The following is a 21,566-nucleotide window of genomic DNA, read 5'->3' on the forward strand; positions in this document are numbered from 1 at the left end:
GATGGTGAGTAGTGGAGACAGTAGAGATGACAAAGGTGTGTGCATGAAGGGGGTGGCAGCGAGCAAGCAACCAGAAACAGAATAAGGAGAAAGGGAGGCTCAAGTAAAGAGCCATTACATTCCTTTGATTTGAAGAGATCAGAGAGATCTTAGAGGACGAGTGCTACAAATATCTTGTCCCCTATTTTCAAGCAGTGCCTGCTCAGTCAACAATGGTGTATTTGTACTTTGCATGTGCTGCTCATCCACCAGCAGGCTCTCTGTCCCCACTGATCCCAGTTAAGTTTATAATTGGAGAGGCCGGAGTCAAATAGTGAAGCGAATTTCCCCATGCTGAGCAGAAGCCTTTTTAGCACTTTGTGAAGGGGAATTCATCATAGCAGCTGCTTGGAACAGCCGCTGCGGTGTCCTGAATCCCTTTGTGCCTTCTAAGCCAGGCCACCTTTGAAAGATGTTAAGTGGAAAAATCTGACTTCTGGCAGACAGAATACTAAAAACATTTTACTGTCATACTTAGAGCTCTAAATCTGCATCTAAAAAATTCCTACAGTTTCATACAGTCTTTCAAATTCCAACGTGAGGAACAAAAAGGCTGGTCAGAAAATTGCACAAAGTTAATTTGCAATCCCAATGGGTTTTGGTTGCTGTGCTGGACTGGCTGCCCAGTCACACTGTGCCTCCAAGATTTAGTGCACTACAAATAATGCATGAGAAAAGTATTCTGAGTTCAGTCCTGCAGCATCAAGCTCCCCTACCACTGCAGGTAGCACACATGCCATAACTGTGTTGAGCATCAGTTTTACTCACCATATAATCTCACCTCACTGTCCTTTCTCTAAACCAAGATGAGAACAGACCACTAAGCATGGCTGTGAAGCATTCCTTTCTAATACACAAAATTCTAATGGTTCTTCTTTTTAATGTAATCTTCAAGAATACAAGGAACAGTAAAAAACAAAAATTCAGACATATTACTAAAAGCACCCATTTAAGGGGAAATAATTCCAAAATGATTTAATATTAATAGAAACAATAAAATGTCATCCAAAAAAAGGTTGGAAACAATTTGTGAACTCCTTGAATTTGGTAAAATCTGAAATTGCATAAGGTGAATATGCTAGTTATTTTAGCAGCTCAAAAGTTGTGCTCTGTAATTCTGTCTTTTTATTACCCTGCCACATCTCAGACTGCCTTCAAACATCTTTCTGTTGCAGCAATCTAACACAAATTCTGCTTATTCCCTGTTCTCATCTTTGCATTCTGTTGCCACATGCTGCTGTCAAAGAGTAAGACCAAGGACTAAACGTCCAAGTGAAGGATGGTTTCAAGAGAGTGAGAGTCATCTTCCCAACTCCCACTATTCTGCACAAGTTTGATTTTCACACGTGCCAGCCAACAGTACCCTCTACTGACTTCTTCTAGATTACAAGCATGGTCACAATCCCTGAAAATCAGAAGCAAGCTGGTTGATCTAAATACTTCCAGATTAGTATGGTCAAGTTTTTCTTCCAGAATTCAGTTTTTTAAAAACAGGCTGAAAATGGATGTGCCTACACCACCCATCTGTCACCAGCTTCTGAGAGGGGCAAATAAACACAGCTTGCCAGTTACAAGGATGCTGCCTGAACAATGCTGACTCCTTAGGGTCTGATTAGTTCTATCAAACCTCCACAGATGTATTTCTGAGCCTTTTTGTCAGCATGAAGAAGGGGCAAAATTCAACAGGTTTTGCAAGGGCAAATAAATTAGACAATGAAGCATACACCCCGTTATTTTGAGTTCAGATATCCTGAAGATAAATTCACAAGTCAGAGTGAATCTAACATCCTACTGCAAGCGTAGTCTTCAACTGTAATGAGCTCAGCATGAAACTGCTACCTGACACATATGCCCTGCTCTGACACCCACCATCTGATCGGTTGCTTGTCTTTCTGTTTGCTACTCTTACTCTGCACTTTCATCCAGTTAAACACCACATCACTGCTCATTCACATATATTAATGCTAATTAAATAACAACAACATATAAGATTGACTACTGCGGAAGCTAATGTGGATTGTGTCCTAAAATAATATAGTGGAAAAATTCCCAACCCTTGGAAATGCTTAGCATTAATAACTGATGAGCTACAGAGAGATTCTTGCAAGGTAATGCTGCTCTGTCAAAATATTTCTAAATGTTTTTCAATGCTGTGTTCCCAGATTAACATTATTATGATCCAATACAATTATAAAACAGAAAATCTACTACAAAGCTCAAGCAAGTTAAAGCAAAGGCCAACAGCATCCAGGTTCTGAAAGTTGTGCCCCACAAAAACTTTGAAAACTCATGCCCACCCTCTATGCTGTTGGGTTGTCTGTGTGTTCTTTCCTTGCTCTAGCATAGGGGGTACCTGCTGGCATAGCTGCCAGTACCTGCTGCACTGGATCATCACTGCTTTCTACCACCTCCCTGCATTCTGAAGATCCTGTGCAGGCTACAGTAATCAAACAGCTCTCTGTTATCAACAGTTATTTTATTACTGTCAAAACCTACAGAAAATATCAGGTAGCCAAACAGAGAAGCATACGAAAGCTTCAGTAAGTGTAAGCCTAAATCAAAACCTTGCCCCACCCCTGCCCCCGGAAATGGGCATGCAGTGCTTTCCTGTCCATCTTGGCTGCCTTCTTACCTCCACAATTGCCTCTGGAAGTAGTGTCTGCTGTAAAAACTAATTAGGAGAACTTTAAAAAGTGTCCACAACAGGGTTGAAACGTTAAACGGTAGTGTTTCTACTTTCTTAGTCTGCATGAGAAGAACAAAATTTACCTTGTCATAATAGTATCTGAGCGCTCGGCTCAGCTTGTCATAGTTCATATTAGTTTTGTTTTTTCTGAGTCCCCACAGCTTAGCCACTTCTTCTGCCTTGAGTAGCTTGAATTCGCCATCATTAGACGTCCAGCAAATCAGGTGCTCATGTTTCTGGTCTAGCAGCAACTGCAAAAGGAACTGCCACAGTGTGATTGCACTCTCCATACCTACAAGGGACAAAGGAGAGCAACGGTGTGAAAAACATTTGGGAGCAGGTGTTTCAGCCAACACTCAGTTCAGTGATAAGCTATGGGTAAGAATCATCTGACATAATTTAGCAAAGGAAACCACACTGTTCACAACCAAACTTCCGTAAGACCAGCAAGTCTCAAACTCCCGTTTCGGTATTTTTTGCACTGCTATGATGAGACATATAAGAATATAGCAAATACTCAGCAAAGCATTGCCCACTTAGTTTAGATGGTACAGGGTCATCTTCAGTCAAGGTCTACACCATAGTGCATGCAGCTACCTTTGAAAGGAATGTACAACAAACAAACAGAACAGATTTTATATAACCCATGCTGGAAGCAACTGCAAAACTGCTACTTACTGTCATGACAGGTAGACTAAACTTGGATGTTCCCCCATCCAAGAAGAACAGAAAGATGAGGAAAACATGGAGAAGTTCCTTTGTTTTGAGGACCAGAAACCACACTTCCCCTTCCCACCACAGCCTACCTTCCCTATTTCACACAGCCTTTACACCTTTTGCTTGTTGCAGTGCCTCAAATGGTTGTTGCTGTTCCTGTCAGCTCTAAAGCTACAACCTATTCTGCAGGCATGATGAAAGTTTTTTTCAGGCACTGCAAGAGAAGAATAAATGTAAGAATAAATAAATCCTAGTTCAGCACAGGCACATATACAACTGAACCTGAGCCTCTTAGCACTGAAGACAACTTATTATTGCAATAAAGATATAGCTGCAACTGGCTTTTTGAACTATAGAGCTAGAAAATATTTCCCCTCACTTTCAACAACACTGGCAGCCTCAGCACGTTTAATACTATCTTAAATCATTTTTTCTTGGCCGCTTCTGACTTTTAATTCGGATATGTGGGGGATGCTGATTCTCCTCCTCTAATCTGCCATCATAAGGCCCTACTGGGAACACTGTTCAGCTCTGGGGCTTGCAGCATGTGGAGGACATGGACTTGTTCGAGTGGGTCCAGAGGAAAGCAATAAGGATGATCAGAGGGCTGGAGTACCCCTATGAACACAGGCTGAAAGAGTTGGGGTTGCTCAGCCTGAAGCATAGAAAACTCCAAGGAGACCTCACTGTGGCCTTCCAGTACCTAAAGAGCCTACAGCAAAGCTGGAGAGGGACTCTTTATCAGAGAGCAGTGATAGTACAAGGAGTAACAGTTTTAAACAGAAAAAGGACAGGTTCTGATCAAGTATAAGGACGAAGTCCTTAACTATAAGGGTGGTAAGGCACTGGAACGTCGTAGATTCCCCATCCCTGGAGGTTCTCAAGGCCAGGGTGGATGGGACCTTGGTGGGAGGTGTCCTTGCTCATGGCAGAGGACTGGAACCAGATGATATTTAAGGTCCCTTCCAACCACTCTATGACTCTACATTATCTCTAACTAATGCAGATTCAGAGATGCCAGCACTACTGGGTCAATTCACGCCACTGTGAATGGGGTCAGTTATTACTTAACTTTGTGTAACAACAGACATTTTTGTCTGTATCGAAACAAACTCTTGATTTTTAATCTCCCTGTTCATTTTGGCTCCCAGTATATTACCCTCACATATCAGGATCCCTGCCTCACCTTGCCTTTGGTGTGCTGACCACCAGAGGGCAGGAGACCTCCAGCTATCCCTGCAGGCAGCAGTGCAGCAGGGGACTGCTTTCCCTCTTCAGTCTGCCCCAGAGCTAGAGAAACCCTTTATTTCTCTCGCTAACTCACTAGATGCTGCTGTATGCTTGTCTTCACCACGCACTAGTTGAAAAGGAAAATAAATGACATACGCTTCACTTGGTAAAAACAAGGTAAAGATACTCGAAAAGGTCGCAGTGTTGCAGAAAAACAGAATTTGGAGTTTTGCTCCAAACAATTTCCACTGGCCAAACAAGGTTTTGCAGAATTAATTATGGTGTTACTATCTTTACAAAAGCCTCATTTCTCTACATGACTGAGAATGCAGTGGGAATGACAGAAGGACAAACATCTACAACAGCCAGCTGCGTAACACAACTTCACAGCACCTTCACAAGATAGCAAAGCCTCACAGGGCTGTTAGGTATTCTTGAAACAAAACTGCCTCTTATGGCTGCTTTGGCACTTTCAAAGAGTTTACATTTGCTTTGTTGAATTATTTTTATCACTTTATAGCCAGGGTAAGGCAAGAAAGATATATTCAGCTAGAATTCAGCTAGAAATATACCTGGAAGTTACATATTTGCTTTACAACCTTTAGTATTAAGTTCTTCTAAATTACACCATCTGTGCAAGTGTTAAGTGCATCCTTTATAGATCATTCATCTCTAATGTCATAATTATTAAAGTGGCCCTATTCATCTGGCACACACATACATTATAAAGCTTTAAATATTAATTAAAAATATGTATATTACCATACATGGTAGGTATATGCAGACACATGACTCTAAAACGATCAGTTTCTATACACTATATATTACACAGAGATACTTGCATCATTTCAGCTCGAATCATACTGCCTTACTTGAACAAGAAATCATAAATAGAACTTTTCTTTTTTTTTTTTTTACTCCAGAAAATTGTTGGTAGTGGTAAATAACTTCCTTTAAAATTTTTTTAAAAATGCTTACAAGTGTCCTAGGCTACAGACTTGCGTAAGTAATGTCACAGAATGGAAGGGGATGGTAGGGACCTCTGGAGATCATCAACCACCCCCACTGAAGCAAGTTCCCTACAATACTTTACACATGAAAGCATCCAGGCAGATCTTTAGTATCTCCAGAGATGGAGCCTCCACAACCTCTCTGGGCAGTCTGTTCCAGCGCTCGGTCACCCTCACTGGAAAGAGGCTCTTTCTGAGCATCATATGGAACTTCCCATGTACCAGCTTGTGTCCATCATCCCTTGTCCTGTCGCTGGCCACTGCTGAAAAGAGCCTGCCCAGGCTTTTTTGCTACTGAGGAAATTAAAGATGGGAGAGTTATACAATCACCGACAGCTCCACCTCCATGACATTACTCAAAACAGTCCTCAGAGATGCGATCCTTCCCTTCCAGACTATTAATCACATCTTCTTCACATCAAATCACATCAGCAATCATGTCTCTTCAGAGAGTTCAGGTGGCACTGATCTCACAGTAAAGCATACTTTGCTGCAGATTCTCTCATCCCCACTCACCTCTGGCTAAGAAGGTAACCTCACTGGGTAACCTACAGCTAACACTGCACTACACTTGCCATTATGAGCCTATTTCTTGATGCTTATCTCCTCTCTAAATGTAAACAGTTTTGGATTCCTCTGTATTCACCAAGTGTGGGCCTCAGGGTGACTCAGCTGTGGGCGGATCAGCACAAGGCTGTGTGAGCAGAACCTCCTACACAGGCACCCACTCAGTGCTACCATCCTGGTAACAAAGGAGAGGCTTCTTCCAATGAGCAACATCTATAAAAGGTGACTGCAACCATTGTTAAAGGAAAAGGTGGGTCCTGATCAGTTCTTCAACCACCTGGGAAGCATGCGTGACCTCTGGGGGCAATCCAGGTGCTGGATCCAGGGCATCAATTTAGTCAGCTCCTCACCAACCTGTTTGCCTTATCTTCTGCCCACTGAAAGTTGTGAGTCAGGTCTCCATGCTTATGGCTCTGAATAGACTTCATACAGAACCTGTACACCTAAAAATTTGGTATCTGTGTGCATAATTGGTACCTGTGTAAGTCTGCTCTTAGATACAAGCCAAGCTTGTGCATACTGAAGTGAGATTAAAAGAGCTCAGTGCAGCAATGCACTCCAACCCCTGTCTGCTACAGAGTTCCTATGTAAAGCTTCCCATATTGCTCACAAGCTTACAGCAACTATATATGCATAATTCCTGCATGAAGCAAATCAGGTAAATTACATTTTCAGATCATCATTACTCATATGCCCCTTTTCTTCCAAGCATCCAACTTGATGCCATCAGTTCTGAAGTGCTGAGCACTGAATATTCCCAGCTGTAACCACCTTAAATGGAAACTCTGTGGTCAGCATAAATGATGATGTAAAACCTTAAATATTATGACAAAAGAGGCTTTGGCATTTCAAATGAACTACCTTCTAGGTAGTAAACTGGTGTTAATGTTGGTGCCCTGCTTTCATTCCCTAAAACAATTTGTAGGGGATTAATAAAAACTCTCATCCTCTTCTTCAAATGGTCCAAAATTCTTGATTTCCAATCAGCTCAACCACAATATGAAACTCGCCTTTCTTTCTGGGCACCATTTTTGGGTTTCACAAATTATTCATTCTCCTCCTAGGAGGACAACATGGCCCCACAGTGCACGTGCACCCGATTTGAGTGGTGGATTAGTAGAATTATCTGAAAGAAGCATTACAGGCCATGTAATTTAACCACTAAGCTATTATAAATTGTAACTGGGAAGAATCAGAAATCTTCAGAAAACTTTGTGCATCATTTACATATTTTTTACTTCTTTTGAACTTCTACTGATTGAAAAGGAATCCACTATTTCTCCTTAATATGCATAATGTGTATAGGAAAGTGGTCACTTCCTATGAGGCATTTATTTCATATTTCATTCAACTATTAGTATTGAAATGTAACAATAAATAATCCTCTTACTTCTGTGCTCTGTACAGGATTTGAATGCTGGGCAGAAAATAATACATGGAATTATACACTGAGTTTACATGGGCTAAAAGAAAAATAGTTTTTAAATAGCAGTTATTTAGTGGCGTTCATTTATGGTACAGAATGAAACAGGCAACCTATGGAACAGAAACATACATTCTGTGCCACGGAAAGACTAACCTCATATAGACAACAGAGTCAGAATTTATTTCTTCATGTTATTTTTACCGTGGTTTTGCAACTTTGCTCTTTTTTGAATATTTACACAGTGAATTTGAGGCTCAGGAAACAAAATCTGCTGGACTTGTAATAGTATGGTAATTTTACTTTGTCGTCCGTTTCACTATCACTGATGCAAACAAAATCAGAGGCTGAGCTGAAACGAATTACACTTGGAAGTGCATACAACGTCCAAAGGATGTTTCAGGTCTGAAAATCCATTTCTCAGGCAACGGTGACAGCCAACCATGTTAACACCCTGTCTGCATTCCTAAGGTGCGTGCTTTCCAATGTACCCCTGTACGAATCCTACCGACCGCACAGCCAGTGTGCCACAACGTGAGCTCTGTGTGTCAGATGTTACGTTCAGGACCGGTGTGTGAAGAAGGCAACTCGACATACCTGTGCTGCCAACACTGCCCCTATTTGTTTCAAACAAACTCCTCAGTTTCCTGACTGATATGCATGAACTTGGAGCAGCAACAAAGTCAGCACTGAAAGGCCTCCCTGAAGGGCAGGCATCCACAGGGCATCCTACCCAAGATCTCATTTTCCTACACAGTGATAGGTGGGAGCGAGGGAAGCCAAAGCCTGCCTCTCTGCTCAGTGTAAGGAGACTGGCTTCTACCAGTACCAGCAAGAACGGTAAAAACTTTAAGTCACACTAGAAATGGTTCAGATATACAAAAGAAATGTGCGTGCTGATGGGCTGCGTTGCTACTTCCTGACCATGACAAGACACATCAAATTCTATGGGATAAGATGTCAGTAAGGTGGCATTAAGGCTTAAAAATAAGTCATTTATCTACTGGGAAAAAGTTAAACAAATATGCAAGCCATCTTCAGGCATCAGAAAACCAGGAGGCTCAGAGACAAAGCTAGCTAAAGGAGTTCCCTATCAGATTAATGACATGAGCAGTGAGATAAGCAGAATGCTCTTTGAAGCATTAAGTTTTGTAAGACTATTGCATAAGAAAAGCTAGATGAAGGCAAGGAAGCCAGAAAGCAGCCCTGTAACATTATGGATACCTGCACAGTTCCTCAGCTTCCACATGAAGAAAGAGCACGTTACAGCTGCACACTCGTCCTTCACTCCCCCCAGACATGCCAGGCCTCCTAACTGAAATCCTTTATCCCCACTCAACATTTAGCTCCTCTGCGGCCTAAGAGACATTCTGCTGATCCTGGACAATCTATACAAACAAGCTCTGAAGCCTAAAACCAGAGATCACTCCAAGCATGAGGATCATAACCAGCTCCTTGGGACTTCAGAGGGCTCGCAGAATACACCTGGTGCTCCAAGCCATAAAGCAGGGCACGGCACTTGGGGTAGAGGGGGGATGGATGGGTGGGAGAGGGGGCAAGGGGAGCCTAGGGGCAGAAAAAATTCAGTTGGGGATCAATTAAATGAGGAAGGTGTCAGCCAGCATTATGCACTTTAGGTAGTCACAGAGAGCTGGTGATCAGACGTGTATGTGAAAAGGATTAAGACGCAGACTCAGGGCACGGAAATGAATGTCACTTGATGTCTGAAAAACACAGCCTTTTCCTTCTGCAGCCAAAGCAGCTGTGGAAGATCCAGCTCCTTTTCTTACACTCGGCCATAGCAGGCACACACCTCCATTTACACTGCTCTCACAGGGAAGTCAGTGCTCCTGCAAGCACGCAGCATTTCTCCATAACAAATGCCGAATTTTTCATTCTCAACCAGTCCAGGAAACGCGTGTATATTTTTTGTGCATCCATTTACTGCTTTTGTACCCTAATTCTGGCGAGCAGAACATTTTTTGGAGCAGTGCGACGTGGGGCATTGTTAGGTTCTCATTCACGTTCGCATTCAGCTTCCTTTATTTCTGCAGGTTGCAGCCAGGAAACTGGAAAATGGGCCACAGGAAACCTGGCCTCCTACATCTGTCCCAGTTTGTAATAGCAGCTCTGGTTTTATTTTTCTAACTGTCTCAGGTTCATTTTAACCCTTGAGAGGACTGCAACAACATGTGAAAGAACATGCCCACTCTCTTTTTCAATTTCTAATTTCCAGTATTAGAAATTGAGATGTTGCTAATCTATTCTCATTTTTAAAATGTGGTAATATTTATAAGCAGTTAAGTGAGTTTTAAAAAACTTCATTAGAAATTACCAAAATAATTCAATTCCTCAAGGGCTCATATCAAAGACGAAATAATGTGTTTAGGGAATAAAACCACTGAGTAAGGCCACCTCTAGCTGCTTCAGCCATATATATTTTACACATTGCTCTACAATTAGTATTTGTATGGAAGTCTGAAATCCTTACAAATGCTCTACGCTGACTTTTTCCCTTTACATTTTAGTTTCTAAAAAAAAAAAAAAAAGAGAGAAGAAAAAGAGGAGAGGAGAGGAGAGGAGAGGAGAGGAGAGGAGAGGAGAGGAGAGGAGAGGAGAGGAGAGGAGAGGAGAGGAGAGGAGAGGAGAGGAGAGGAGAGGAGAGGAGAGGAGAGGAGAGGAGAGGAGAGGAGAGGAGAGGAGAGGAGAGGAGAGGAGAGGAGAGGAGAGGAGAGGAGAGGAGAGGAGAGGAGAGGAGAGGAGAGGAGAGGAGAGGAGAGGAGAGGAGAGGAGAGGAGAGAAAAGAAAAGAAAAGAAAAGAAAAGAAAAGAAAAGAAAAGAAAAGAAAAGAAAAGAAAAGAAAAGAAAAGAAAAGAAAAGAAAAGAAAAGAAAAGAAAAGCAGAGTAAAAAAAAAAAGAGAAGAAAAAAAAAAAAAAAGAGAAGAAAAAAAAAAAAAGAGGAAAAAAAAAAAAAAAGAGAAAAAAAGAAAAAAAAAAAAAGAGAAAGGAAAAGGGCCACCAACCTCCCCATTTCATACTAGACCAGGTTGCCCAGGGCCCCATCCAACCTGGCCTTGAACACCTCCAGGGACAGGGCTTCCATAACCTCTCTGGGCAGCCTGTTCCAGCACCTCACCACTCTCTCTGTAAAGAACTTCCCCTTGACATCCAACCTAAATCTTCCCTCCTTCAACTTAAAACCGTTTCCCCTTGCCCTGCTGCTATCTACCCTTTCCAAGAGTTCACTCCCCTCCTCTTTATAGGCTCCCTTTAGGTACTGAAAGGTACCTGCAATTAGGTCACCCCACAGCTTTCTTTTCTCCAGTTTGAACAAGCCCAGAATAATCAAGAAATCAAGAATCCATTGAAGATCAGTCTGCAGAGCAACACATATACCATGGGAGGTTACGGAGCGCTGCCAAATCTGTCCAAACTTCTGCTAAGAAACATTTGAAAGCACAAGGCAAAAGCCTGAGTCAGTCCTCACACTTTGTTTCTCAACAGAGATGCCTCCAGAGTGATAAATAGGATGTGGTTGGTGAAAAGTCGATGATTCTGCCAGAAAGGAGGAAAAACAAATATCGGTTTGTTTACTTAGGAAGTTTTCAACTATTCATCATCCAAGGAGATCCTGCTGCTAATTTAATTGGCCTGGAAAAAATAAGCTCACATCTAAGTGTGTAAATATACCTGTTTTAACATGATGCAGAACTTTCTCTGTTAAAGGTTAATAAATCAAACCAAAAGTATGATCTGCATCCAAGGCACTTGAGGGACCTGGCTGGGTGCATGAGACAGAGCGCTGGTCAATTTTCCACATCCAGCAACCAGGACATTTCCTGCCAGAGCATCCTCTAAGTTCATCTATTGTGTTGAAACTGCAAAAACTTTCTAAATCAGGACTTCCTCCTATTATACTTTAGAGGCGTCTTTCTGGGAAATGCAGATTCAACTGAAAAAAAAAGAAAAAGAAAAAAAAAATAGGAATTCCTGCAGCACCACCCAGTGGAAACGTTAGAAAAAGATGGAGAGTGCCCCAGCACAGAAGTTCCGATCTGCACTACAGTAATACTGCCACATCAATCCAAACTGGTCTAAAGATGTGCCAGAAAAGCAAAGGGTTTTGCTGGTGATGTCCTCAGCAAAGCCATACAACCTATGCCTGCTCTACCACTCCTGTGTAATAGTCCTTTCTATGTGATAGTTTAAGAGATTATTGACAGTAAAGTGTAGCAAGTTATGGGGTCTCCTACTCAAGCAAGAATTCCCACTGCTACATCCTCAGTACATTTAAAAAAAATAAACAGAGTCCTGCAGCTAAGAGCAACACGAGAGACAGCGGCGAGACCCAGCAAAATACAACATGCTAACATAAGTGACACTGCAGAAAAGAAAGCACTGGTGTTGTAACACACATCTAGAAATGGTTCTAGTAGGCATATTTGGAAATACAGTGTTTTTCAGTTTTTCATTTTCTTAATTAATCAAAGGAAGCTGAGGCGGGCATCCAAAGGAGTTCAGTTCCACTGCCTACACAATAATACCAGGAAGGACTGGTCGCCTGCCAAGGAGGTGTGATGATGCCGCCCCTAAAACAGGGCTGTTTGCAGAGTCTCCACAAGGATGCAGTTCTCCAGTTCCTTATATAAGGATACAAGAAACTATTTGAATCAGACTGAGCAGAAGCCCACAGCAGGAGGAAATACTGCTAGGCTAGCAGCCTCCCAATGAAAGGCTTGAAAAACAACCTGCTCAACTATTTGTGAAGCTAGCCAAAAACAGAACAACATAAATCTACAGTGGCCCCAGCCATGCACCTTGGGAAAGATGTAAAATGAGTGCAGGCTCCTCGCATTGCTTTCTGTCTCCTCATGTGGCGCACATCTGTGGCACGCTGGCAACACACTACGCTGCAATCAGAGGGACTTCTGGTTCCAAAGCCAGCTCTATGTGTTTATTTTCCCCACAGGACTTCCTCTTAGATTTCAGCTGAAATTGGTAGGATGCAGCCCACGGTTACTGGACTGTCCAATATAAAATTTCTGAAGTCTCTTTGATAAATTCAGAGACAATACGTACAGAGAAACAATGAAAAACAGCAAGAAAAAACAGCTAAAACAAGAGGGTTGATAGAATCATAATATCACTAAGACTGGAAAAGACTACTAGAGCACCTCGTCCAACTGTCAGCCCACCAGCACCATGCCCACTAACCATGTCCCTAAGATGATGCAGCCTTCGGGAACAGCAGCTATCCCAGAAGTCTACTTGGCATCCCAAGCCATGATCATTCCTGAATGCTTTTTCCTTGTCAGTACTCCTATCTTAAACCAAAGTACCAAAATTTCCAGTGCTGCAACAGCAGACCAAATGCTCTGTGAGTTATAGTGGCTGTAACATATTAGATGGTGTATTAATATTATCAGCTGGATCACAAGGTGCTTTTAAAAGATTTTATATTTCAGTTTTTTTAAATCATCTTCCCCTATTAATGGATTTTTCTGACATTTGGACAAGCATGTCATAATGCTGTGCTGACAGGGGAGGCTGGTCAAAATGAAAGGAAATGCAAGCTCTGCTCAGGCTCACTGAGGCAGCTGGACGTCTCTGCAAGACCCGCAGCTCAGCAAGGTTACAGCCAGAGCTCCCCTTCCTATGTGCACTGAGTTGTCAGAACGCACAGGATTAGCACAAGAGTCACTGAACTAGTCAGTAACATAACCAGCTCGCCCATACATTCTCACATTGCAAGAGGATTCAGTCACAGCATTATACTGAAAGCGGTGTCATGCAACTGGGCAGATGGTAACATATGTGCATATACAGACATTTCACCCAGACAATCCCTTTCCAAATAGCACTATCTTAACAGTTCACAGAGCACGAGCCACAGTGCAAGTTCCTTAATCATAACTAATGAGCAACTAGTTGCAATGCCAGTAAAGGCTTATTATTTTTCATTTTAAGTGGTATTAATTCTGAAAGGTCTCATAATGAGAACACAAATTAAGAATTTCTCTTACATGTCAAAATCTCAATAATCTGGTAATCTCCTCCCTTCTCAGTGCTAATCAAAATTCTGTTATGCATGTTTACCATGCACTAAGCTAAACTGAAACCCAATTGAAAGACTATTTTAGCTTCTAAGATTACTCACTTGTCTTGAACACCAGCAAGAACTTGAAGGTCACACCCACACACTTCCCCTATCATCACCCATCAGCCACTGGAATACCCAACAGAATGTACCTTAGAATACATGAGATGTCAGCCAACAGAAGGTTTCGCTGCTGGCCTCCTGTACTGTCCATGTCCTGTCTATCTGAACTAACTGCCATGGTGTGGCAAGCTATGGAGGAGCGAGGGAAACAAGAGAGTATTTCAATAACTACAGCAAACTTCAGAAGGACAGCCTAGACTGCCTGTGTTTAGAAATGACATCAATAAACCAACTGGTCTGTTTGTGTCTCTGCTGCTCTGGAGAACCAACAACAGCCACGATTTTGACCTGCACACTGATTCCAGGATGAGAGTTCACATTTAAATAAAGATGATATCCCCCCTCCTCAATTTGGACCAGACTGCACCTGTTTTAATGCATCCCGCTCCCAGGAAAGAGCAGGAACCAGTCCAGCTTTGATACTCTTTGGTGGACGTATGTGCACCAGAGAGCCTCCAAATGAAAGTGCTGTTGGGAGCAAGGAGGGCAGGACAGACACACTGCCTGTACCAGCCCCACATGACACCCGCAGAGTGCACCAAACCACACTGGCTGAGTCACCAGGCTTCATGGGCTTCTATGTTAATCCCAATTCCCATCTCAGCCATATTAGCATATCACAAAAGAAATGCTCTGAACACAGACAACTTTCTCCAGATATTGCTAACAGCACCAATAGGAATCTGCTCTTAAAGTGCTTTTTAAAGATTATTTCTTCTCGTGAATTACCGTAAATTGCTGAGAAGAGATAATAGTAGTGCTCGAGTCTCTAAACTTTTTGTTTATGCTGTACCATGTATTGATACAACAGAGGCCACTCAACGTTACCACAAGATAAGCATTTACAACTATAACTCTCATTAGCATCCTTCCCCAAAAGCTCACAGTGAAATATATCTGCTCAATTTGCTACAAAAAAAAAAAAGACAAAGAGGGAGACAGAGACACAGTGAAGAGGTGCTGTCACCACATTAGAGGCAAACGGGTGTGTAATAGAAATGTTTTCCAGATGAGCTGTAAACTGTTCTGCAAGATGACAGTGGGAAACATACAGGAGGACCTTCAACTGTAGACATTTTGATTCTTTAGATGAGTTCTTTACATGTGTTGAAGCACTGGAACAGGTTGCCCAAGGAGGCTGTGGATGCCCCATCCCTGGAGGCATTCAAGGCCAGGCTGGATGTGGCTCTGGGCAGCGTGGTCTCTGGTGGTTGGCAACCCTGCATATAGCAAGGGGGTTGAAACTAAATGATCATTGTGGTCCTTTTCAACCCAGGCCATTCTATGATTCCATGAGTTCTATAACACAAGTCTATTCTTATCGGTACAACTGCAGAAGTGTTATTTTACATGGATTTCTTTGCTTCACCAGCATTTTTGGAGGAAGACCCATCTGGTAAAATCACCCTATCAGGATTTAATACTTAGGTTAGTGCTTAGAAAGCCCTTACCAATTTGGAATGACTAGTAAGAATCAAAAAAATTACAATCAAATGATTCACTATATAATTTAAAGACAGTTAAAATAGGGAGAGAATGAGAAGAGGAAAAATTGCACCCCACACCATTGATTCAGTTAGGATCCACAAGATTTAAAATATAAAAAGTATCCTTTAAAGCTGAAGAAACTAAGTGTTGTTTGCAAATATGTGTAGTAATCAGTATAAGATTATCCCAGCTACATTTTCAGTCTTCAATGACAGCAGAGTAAATTGGCAAGCAGAAACTCAGACATGACTTAAATGATTCTGAAATGAGTCTGGGGGAAATCTCACAGAGCAGGCAGCATCATTTGCATCATTTGCATGCTTAGTACATGTAGACACTGCCAAATTTAAAGCAAGGCTATGACAGAGCAGAAGGACTTGCTCAGAGCAGGCAAATGGCACAAAGCTAGCAGGAGCCAAACACTAATGCCCTAGTGACACTCAAGGCCCAGCTTAGCAATGCATATCAATACTTGCAATGTGCATTCAAGGAAACACTCACACACTCAAAAATAAAGACACATCTAAGTGCTTTAAAGAACCAAAACACAGCCTGTGGCTTCCTACAGAAATTCTTCTCCTGAATGGTCTAAGCTGTATCTAACTCCCCACATGTAGGAAGAGAATGTGTCAGAGTTTAGGAAACTTTCTTCACATGGTTTATAGACATTCATCTTGGAAGTTCATAGGTGTGATCCCTGCAGGTGAGCAGTTTCCAACACGCAGTTCATGCATGTAGGCATCAGCAGACTCCTCCCAAAGGAGGGGCAGAATGCAGGCACCAAGGCATTGCTACAGACTGCCCCACTCCACTGCTCAAAGACAACTGCAGATCCCCAAACCACCACAACGGTTGCCACAGGGCAAAGGCAGAGGTGGTGCTGCTAACCGTAACACCAGAGAAGAGAAAAAGTTTCAGTGGAGCTGCATTTGCTAATGGCATTACAGAATTCGGTGCAGTGTTCGTAAGTATAATATAACTTGAAACAATGACCTGAATATTTAGTTATTCAGTAACCTGTGAGATAGTGACCATGAATTACATTGATCAGACACACCGGCAGTTCCAGAGCACTTCTTGGTATTGCAGAAACCACCACAGTATCCATGTAAAATTAAACATGCAGAATGCCTGCAGAGTTATCAATCGGTGCTGAATTAACTGGCATGTGATATTTTCATATCAATATATTTCTGTGCCAATGCTTACAGCAGGAATTTTATTTAGTTTTTGCTATTAGAAAGGAAGCAACTCTCCCTCCAAAAGCTCGCGGGTTAAAATCCACTCTTGAAAGCAAACCCTTCAGAACCTGAACTGTGGTCTGATTGCTGGTATATCTAAATCCACAAGCAGCTTACAAAAGGTGTAAAGACAATGGTGCACTTTCTTTGCAGGGAGCACAGAGACGGGGAGCACTCTGTGCTCCATCTGCTTTGTCTGCAGACACGTGGCCTGGCGCCTTGCAGAGCAGTGAGCTGGCCTTCCTGTACCCACACCTTGATATTCTCCTGAACATCATGACTAACTCTTTAATCATTCCTTACTCAACAAAACACTTCAACATGAGAACAGATACATTCAGTCTTTCAAGAGCTCTCAACAGCTTCCAGAATATTAGTTGATTCACTTCAGAAGCCGCACACCAAGTAAACATCTGCCTCATGATTCAAGACTGCAAGATTCCCTCTTGCGGACAGCACGGAGGGGAGAGTCGTGACGAATCACCCCTCGCATGTACGGCACAGGATGGCTTCCAAGGGCCCAGAAGTGACAGCCTCTGCAGGAACCATTGGGTGTGGTTACAAAGACAGCAGCTCAAAACCAACAGCACCCTTTGAAACCAGCCCGGGCTCGACACATCCTATAATCAGTGTCCCTTCCTGTAATCAGACTCACAGCTCTACGAGGGATGCAAAAAGCTGCCTTTGGACGCACTGCACACTGGAGCCACCAAACAGAGATAACTGCAACTACACGAACATACAGACTTTGCACGAGGTCACCATGGTGCACCATATACACACATCACAAACAGCCAGACCTTGGTTCTCCCAGTCCCATTCCACTCTCTCCAATCTTCAGTGGCCAAATGTCTTTTCATTTCAACATTACTTTTTTCCTTTGATTTGCTGAAGCAACTTAATGTCATGTAATTGCACTCCTAAAGCTAAGATTCACACTCGTTATGCAGCTGCGGAAACCCTGTGTCCATAAGCACTATGAGTACATGTAAGAGTATGGCCTGCAGGGCAAGCCTTGAGCTCCAGTGCACTTTGGTGAACCTGCCAGGAGACCTCCCTTCTACAGCAAGTCCTCTGAAACAGATTTGTTAATAAAAGCAGGTTTCAGCTTCTGTCATACTGTCACTCCATCAGTAATACTTTCCTACAGGAATACCTTGACTGTAACACACCCTGAAGTTGGCCTCTGTCCCAAGAACAACGTTATAAGAAAGTGAAGTTTAGACCATCAGACCTAGAACACAGCAAAGGGGAATTCTTTGGCCTTCAGAGTGAGACACCTGATTTGTTTTCATTATTTAAGCTGAACAAAATATTAAGTAATAGGGACACCAGTAAGCAGTGAGAATTGATCATAGGTAAAGGCAAAGTTTTATTCCTGCATATGAAAGCATCCGTGTGCGTTGTGTTTTGTAAACACAGTTACAAGGAAAGCCGTGCTGAGTTTCTCCCCCTGTGCCTGTTTTAGCTGCTGCATATAAGAGTTGGTGGTATCTAAAACGATAAAGGCCTGTCAGTTTTTATTCTTAGGAACAACTCACAGAGGTGATGAGAAAACTGAGATATAAGCAATTATGACACCCCTATCTCACCCCTAAGCCAGCAGCATGTAATCCTTTCACACATGATAGACTTCATAAATTAAAACAGGGAAAGAATAAAATCATACTTTTAGTGAAAAACTTCTACGGCACTTGAATTATTTGAGTCAAAAACCATCATGCTCTATTGGATATTGGGATTTTTTTCTCTTCTGAACAGAACGTATGCTGAGTGAATACTGTATATGAACACTACATAAATTTCCTATCTGTCTGGACAAATGTGAGTGGTTCATCCACACTGATTCAGCAGACGGCACACAGAAATCCCACCAACATTTAACACAGCAGTGGACAATAAACGTGCCTATTACAGAGGCAGTATTTCAAGCAAAGCCTCTTCACTAGAAGTCTTGGTGCTGTCTGCTGACTGCTCCATCACATACCCCAAAATTACTTTTAATATTCTGCCCATTAATGCTCCTCTCTCCCTCTCAAAAACCTTACAGAAGAAATAAACAAACAAACAAAAAAAACCAGAACACAGCCCTCACTGCCCAATGACTGCATTCACCTGGAAGAGTTTAGGCGTTTTCTGTTTCATGTATTCTTTTTAAATTTTTCCCTGCTTAACCATGAAACCAAGAGGCATCCAAGTCTGAAAGCTGTGACACCAATCTACTAATAGAACTGCTCCATATAGCAACAGTAATGAAGAACTGTTTTGTGCAGCTTGGATACAGAAAGTACAGGAAACACTGAAGATCCTCAAAGGTAAACACGTGGTGCACAGCAATTATTCTCCATCCAGCCACGGCTTCTTCGCACAACACTTGCTAGGTTTAATGGTATCACATGATAATTCAATTAAGTAGTTGAGTATTATTTCCTATTACTTGCAATTTTAGTCACATTTTTTGGACATGAAGGAAAAAAAAACACAAGCGAGACTCCATTTTCTGTTTGCTCCAGACCATTCCCCACCCCCCCGAAAGGCTAAAACTGAAGATCACTGGGACATATCAAAATCCTTTCTAATTCTGAACACAGGCACTTTTTCATAACTACCATGGAAATAAATGACCACAAACTAATTACGCAAAGCACCGACTCAAAAGCGATGTGTACAAAATAAATACACCCTGACAATGCAACATGCAAAGTGCCCATAGGGTGATCTTATAGGACTGAATGCTCAGTTCAGACGTGCTCAGGCCTCAGCACCTGGGCACAGGAGTGTCTTTTCACAACCACACTGACTGTCATGGATGCAGAGTGTGTCTGTCTTGAGCTGCATTGCACGGATCCCACTTCTTGCACTACACCTTCTGCAAGCATTTACTGCATCGCATCCAATCCAAACTGATCGGGAAGTCTGTAAGAGCAAAATACAACACAAACCACAACCTTCTGCTTGAAATGGGACGCAACCACTGACTTTTCAAGTCCCCATGACTGAAAAGACGCCGCACCGTGCATACTTGTCTCAGCACTGCGCCCCTGAGTAAATAAAGATGTAACTTGTCTCCCTTTCAACTGCAACGCTAGAAGGGCTGTCAGGGCTTCACAAAACCCTCCTGTGTTAGGGAACGGAAACTCCTAATGAGATTAGTTGGTGTGTGTGCAGACATTACTTAGCCATGACTAAATGGGCTCTCTTCCTGCAGCCAGTGGAAAATTCAGGGAACTTTTTCCCCCTGCAGCATCAGAGTCCCTCTAACCTTCAGCACAGCCAGATCCAAAAACAACTCTCCACTTTCTCTCCCTTTCTCTCCCTCTCTCTCTCTCTTTCTCCTCACAAACATTAGCAGTGTTTTTAGGCTGGTGGTGGAAACTACCGACGGCGGCCAAGGGGTCTCGGGACAGAGCGGGAGGGGGAGGGCCGGCAGAACGCAGAGGACTACAAAGGAAACTGTAAAAAGAGCAAATACATAAACCTGAGAGGGAGAAAACCACAGAGTTTCTTTGTGAGCAGCAGTGACTCATTTTCAAGATGTTGTCTGCTGCCAGTTTCAAACCGGAAGCGCATGGCAATTAGTCTTGCTGTTTCCAGACGAGCCAGAAACTCTCCCGACACTTTTTTTTTTTAAAGCCCCTCGTGCAGTTCCCGCTGCAGCCTTTCCCCCCGCAATCCCCCGTCCGGCCTCCTTCGCCCTCACGGAGGCTCCGGGGGACCCCTCCGGCGCCCCATATCCGCCGTGACACCGCCCCGCCGCCGCCAGGGCGACGCTGCCTGGGGGAGCGGAGCCGTGAGGCCGGGGGGACGCGATGAGCCGCGGGGAGCTCGGGGCTCGCCTACCCCAGGGACAGCCTCCGGCTCCGCGGAGCCCCCGAGGCGGCGCTCCCCGCTCCCCTCACTCACAGCGCCCGACCCGGGGCAGCAGCCCGATCCGCGCGGGGCTCCTCGCCGCCCCCTCCCGCCCTCCGCCCGGACCCGCGCTCTCCCCGCAGACCCCCGAAACTTTGCGGTTGTTGTCCCGGCGCTGCGGCGCTGTACCTACCCAGAGCGTGCGGGTCCCTCCCGCTGCCTCGCGGTGTTCAGAGGGAGCCGGGTAAAACCCCCCGCTTTCCCATGCTGACAGCCTTCTGCAAACGCTCTGTTGCTGTTGTAATGAGATCCTGATTTTTTTCCCCGTTTTTTTTTTTTTTTTTTTTTTTTTCGGTCGGGGTGTGTGTGTGTGTGTGTGTGTGTGTGTGTGTGTCTGTGTGAGCAGGAAGTCGGAGCAGTCAGACAGAGAGCCGGCTCACTTCCTTTCCTGCATTATTCCCCAGGCGGTTTGCAGTCTGTGTAAACAGGCTTTTCCTCCCCTCTCCCCTCGCTCTGGCCACTGATGTGCGGCATGGCTGTAACATAAGACACACACATAGCACGGCACTAACGGGAACTCCGAGCACTCACGAGGAGCTCCCCCGACCTCCACCTCTTCCTGTGCTACACCCCCGGGGAGGAGCCTCGGCCCGGCCCGGCGGCGGGGGGCGGCCCCGGAGCGGCCCCGCAGGTGGCATCGCGGTGTCCGGATGCGGAGCTTGGGGCCGTGCGTGGATGTCCCCGGGGTGGACCTCAAATTGGTACTGAAGTACAGAAGGCGGCAGAACGATGTGGCGCAAAATCGAGGAAAAGTACGCGCTAAAAGTCAAGGGCTGCTCAAATCATCGAATCTGAGCAGAGCGTTCCCGCTTCAGATAGCACAGACCAGCAGAAAGGCACTGAGCGGGATTTAAGCTTTGACCGGTGACTTTCAGACCTCGGTTCTCAACCGTGTGTTTGGATTTGTTAGAATGAACGTGTTGCCCAAGGCGTTTATATCTTTATGTGGCTTCTCTCCTATCTCGTATATCTGCATTATTGAATACTGCATTCAGTTCTGGGTTCCTCAGTGCAAGAAAAACAAGGAGGCCCTGAA

The 21,566-nt window shown here is 43.7% G+C and overlaps 1 protein-coding gene across 3 annotated transcripts in view; it reads right to left on the minus strand.

Moving 5' to 3' along the window:
- ELK3 (ETS transcription factor ELK3) overlaps positions 1 to 21,080 on the minus strand; it is a 33,214-nt gene extending 12,134 nt beyond the window's left edge. Inside the window, exons 1-2 of one of the 3 annotated variants that reach the window (XM_052667332.1) lie at positions 20,664 to 21,080; positions 2,809 to 3,017 (exon numbers count right to left, since the gene is read on the minus strand). In XM_052667332.1, coding sequence (XP_052523292.1) covers positions 2,809 to 3,015 — 207 coding nt within the window. In that variant the 5' untranslated portion in view covers positions 3,016 to 3,017; positions 20,664 to 21,080. Of the gene's footprint in view, positions 1 to 2,808; positions 3,018 to 3,558; positions 3,669 to 20,663 lie in introns of those variants that run through there. The other 2 variants (XM_052667333.1, XM_052667334.1) reach the window with 2 other exon arrangements.
- Positions 21,081 to 21,566: the final 486 nt, after the last annotated feature.

This window comes from Tympanuchus pallidicinctus, unplaced genomic scaffold, assembly GCF_026119805.1.
Source record: "Tympanuchus pallidicinctus isolate F22 unplaced genomic scaffold, pur_lepc_1.0 scaffold8, whole genome shotgun sequence".
NCBI lineage: Eukaryota > Metazoa > Chordata > Aves > Galliformes > Phasianidae > Tympanuchus > Tympanuchus pallidicinctus.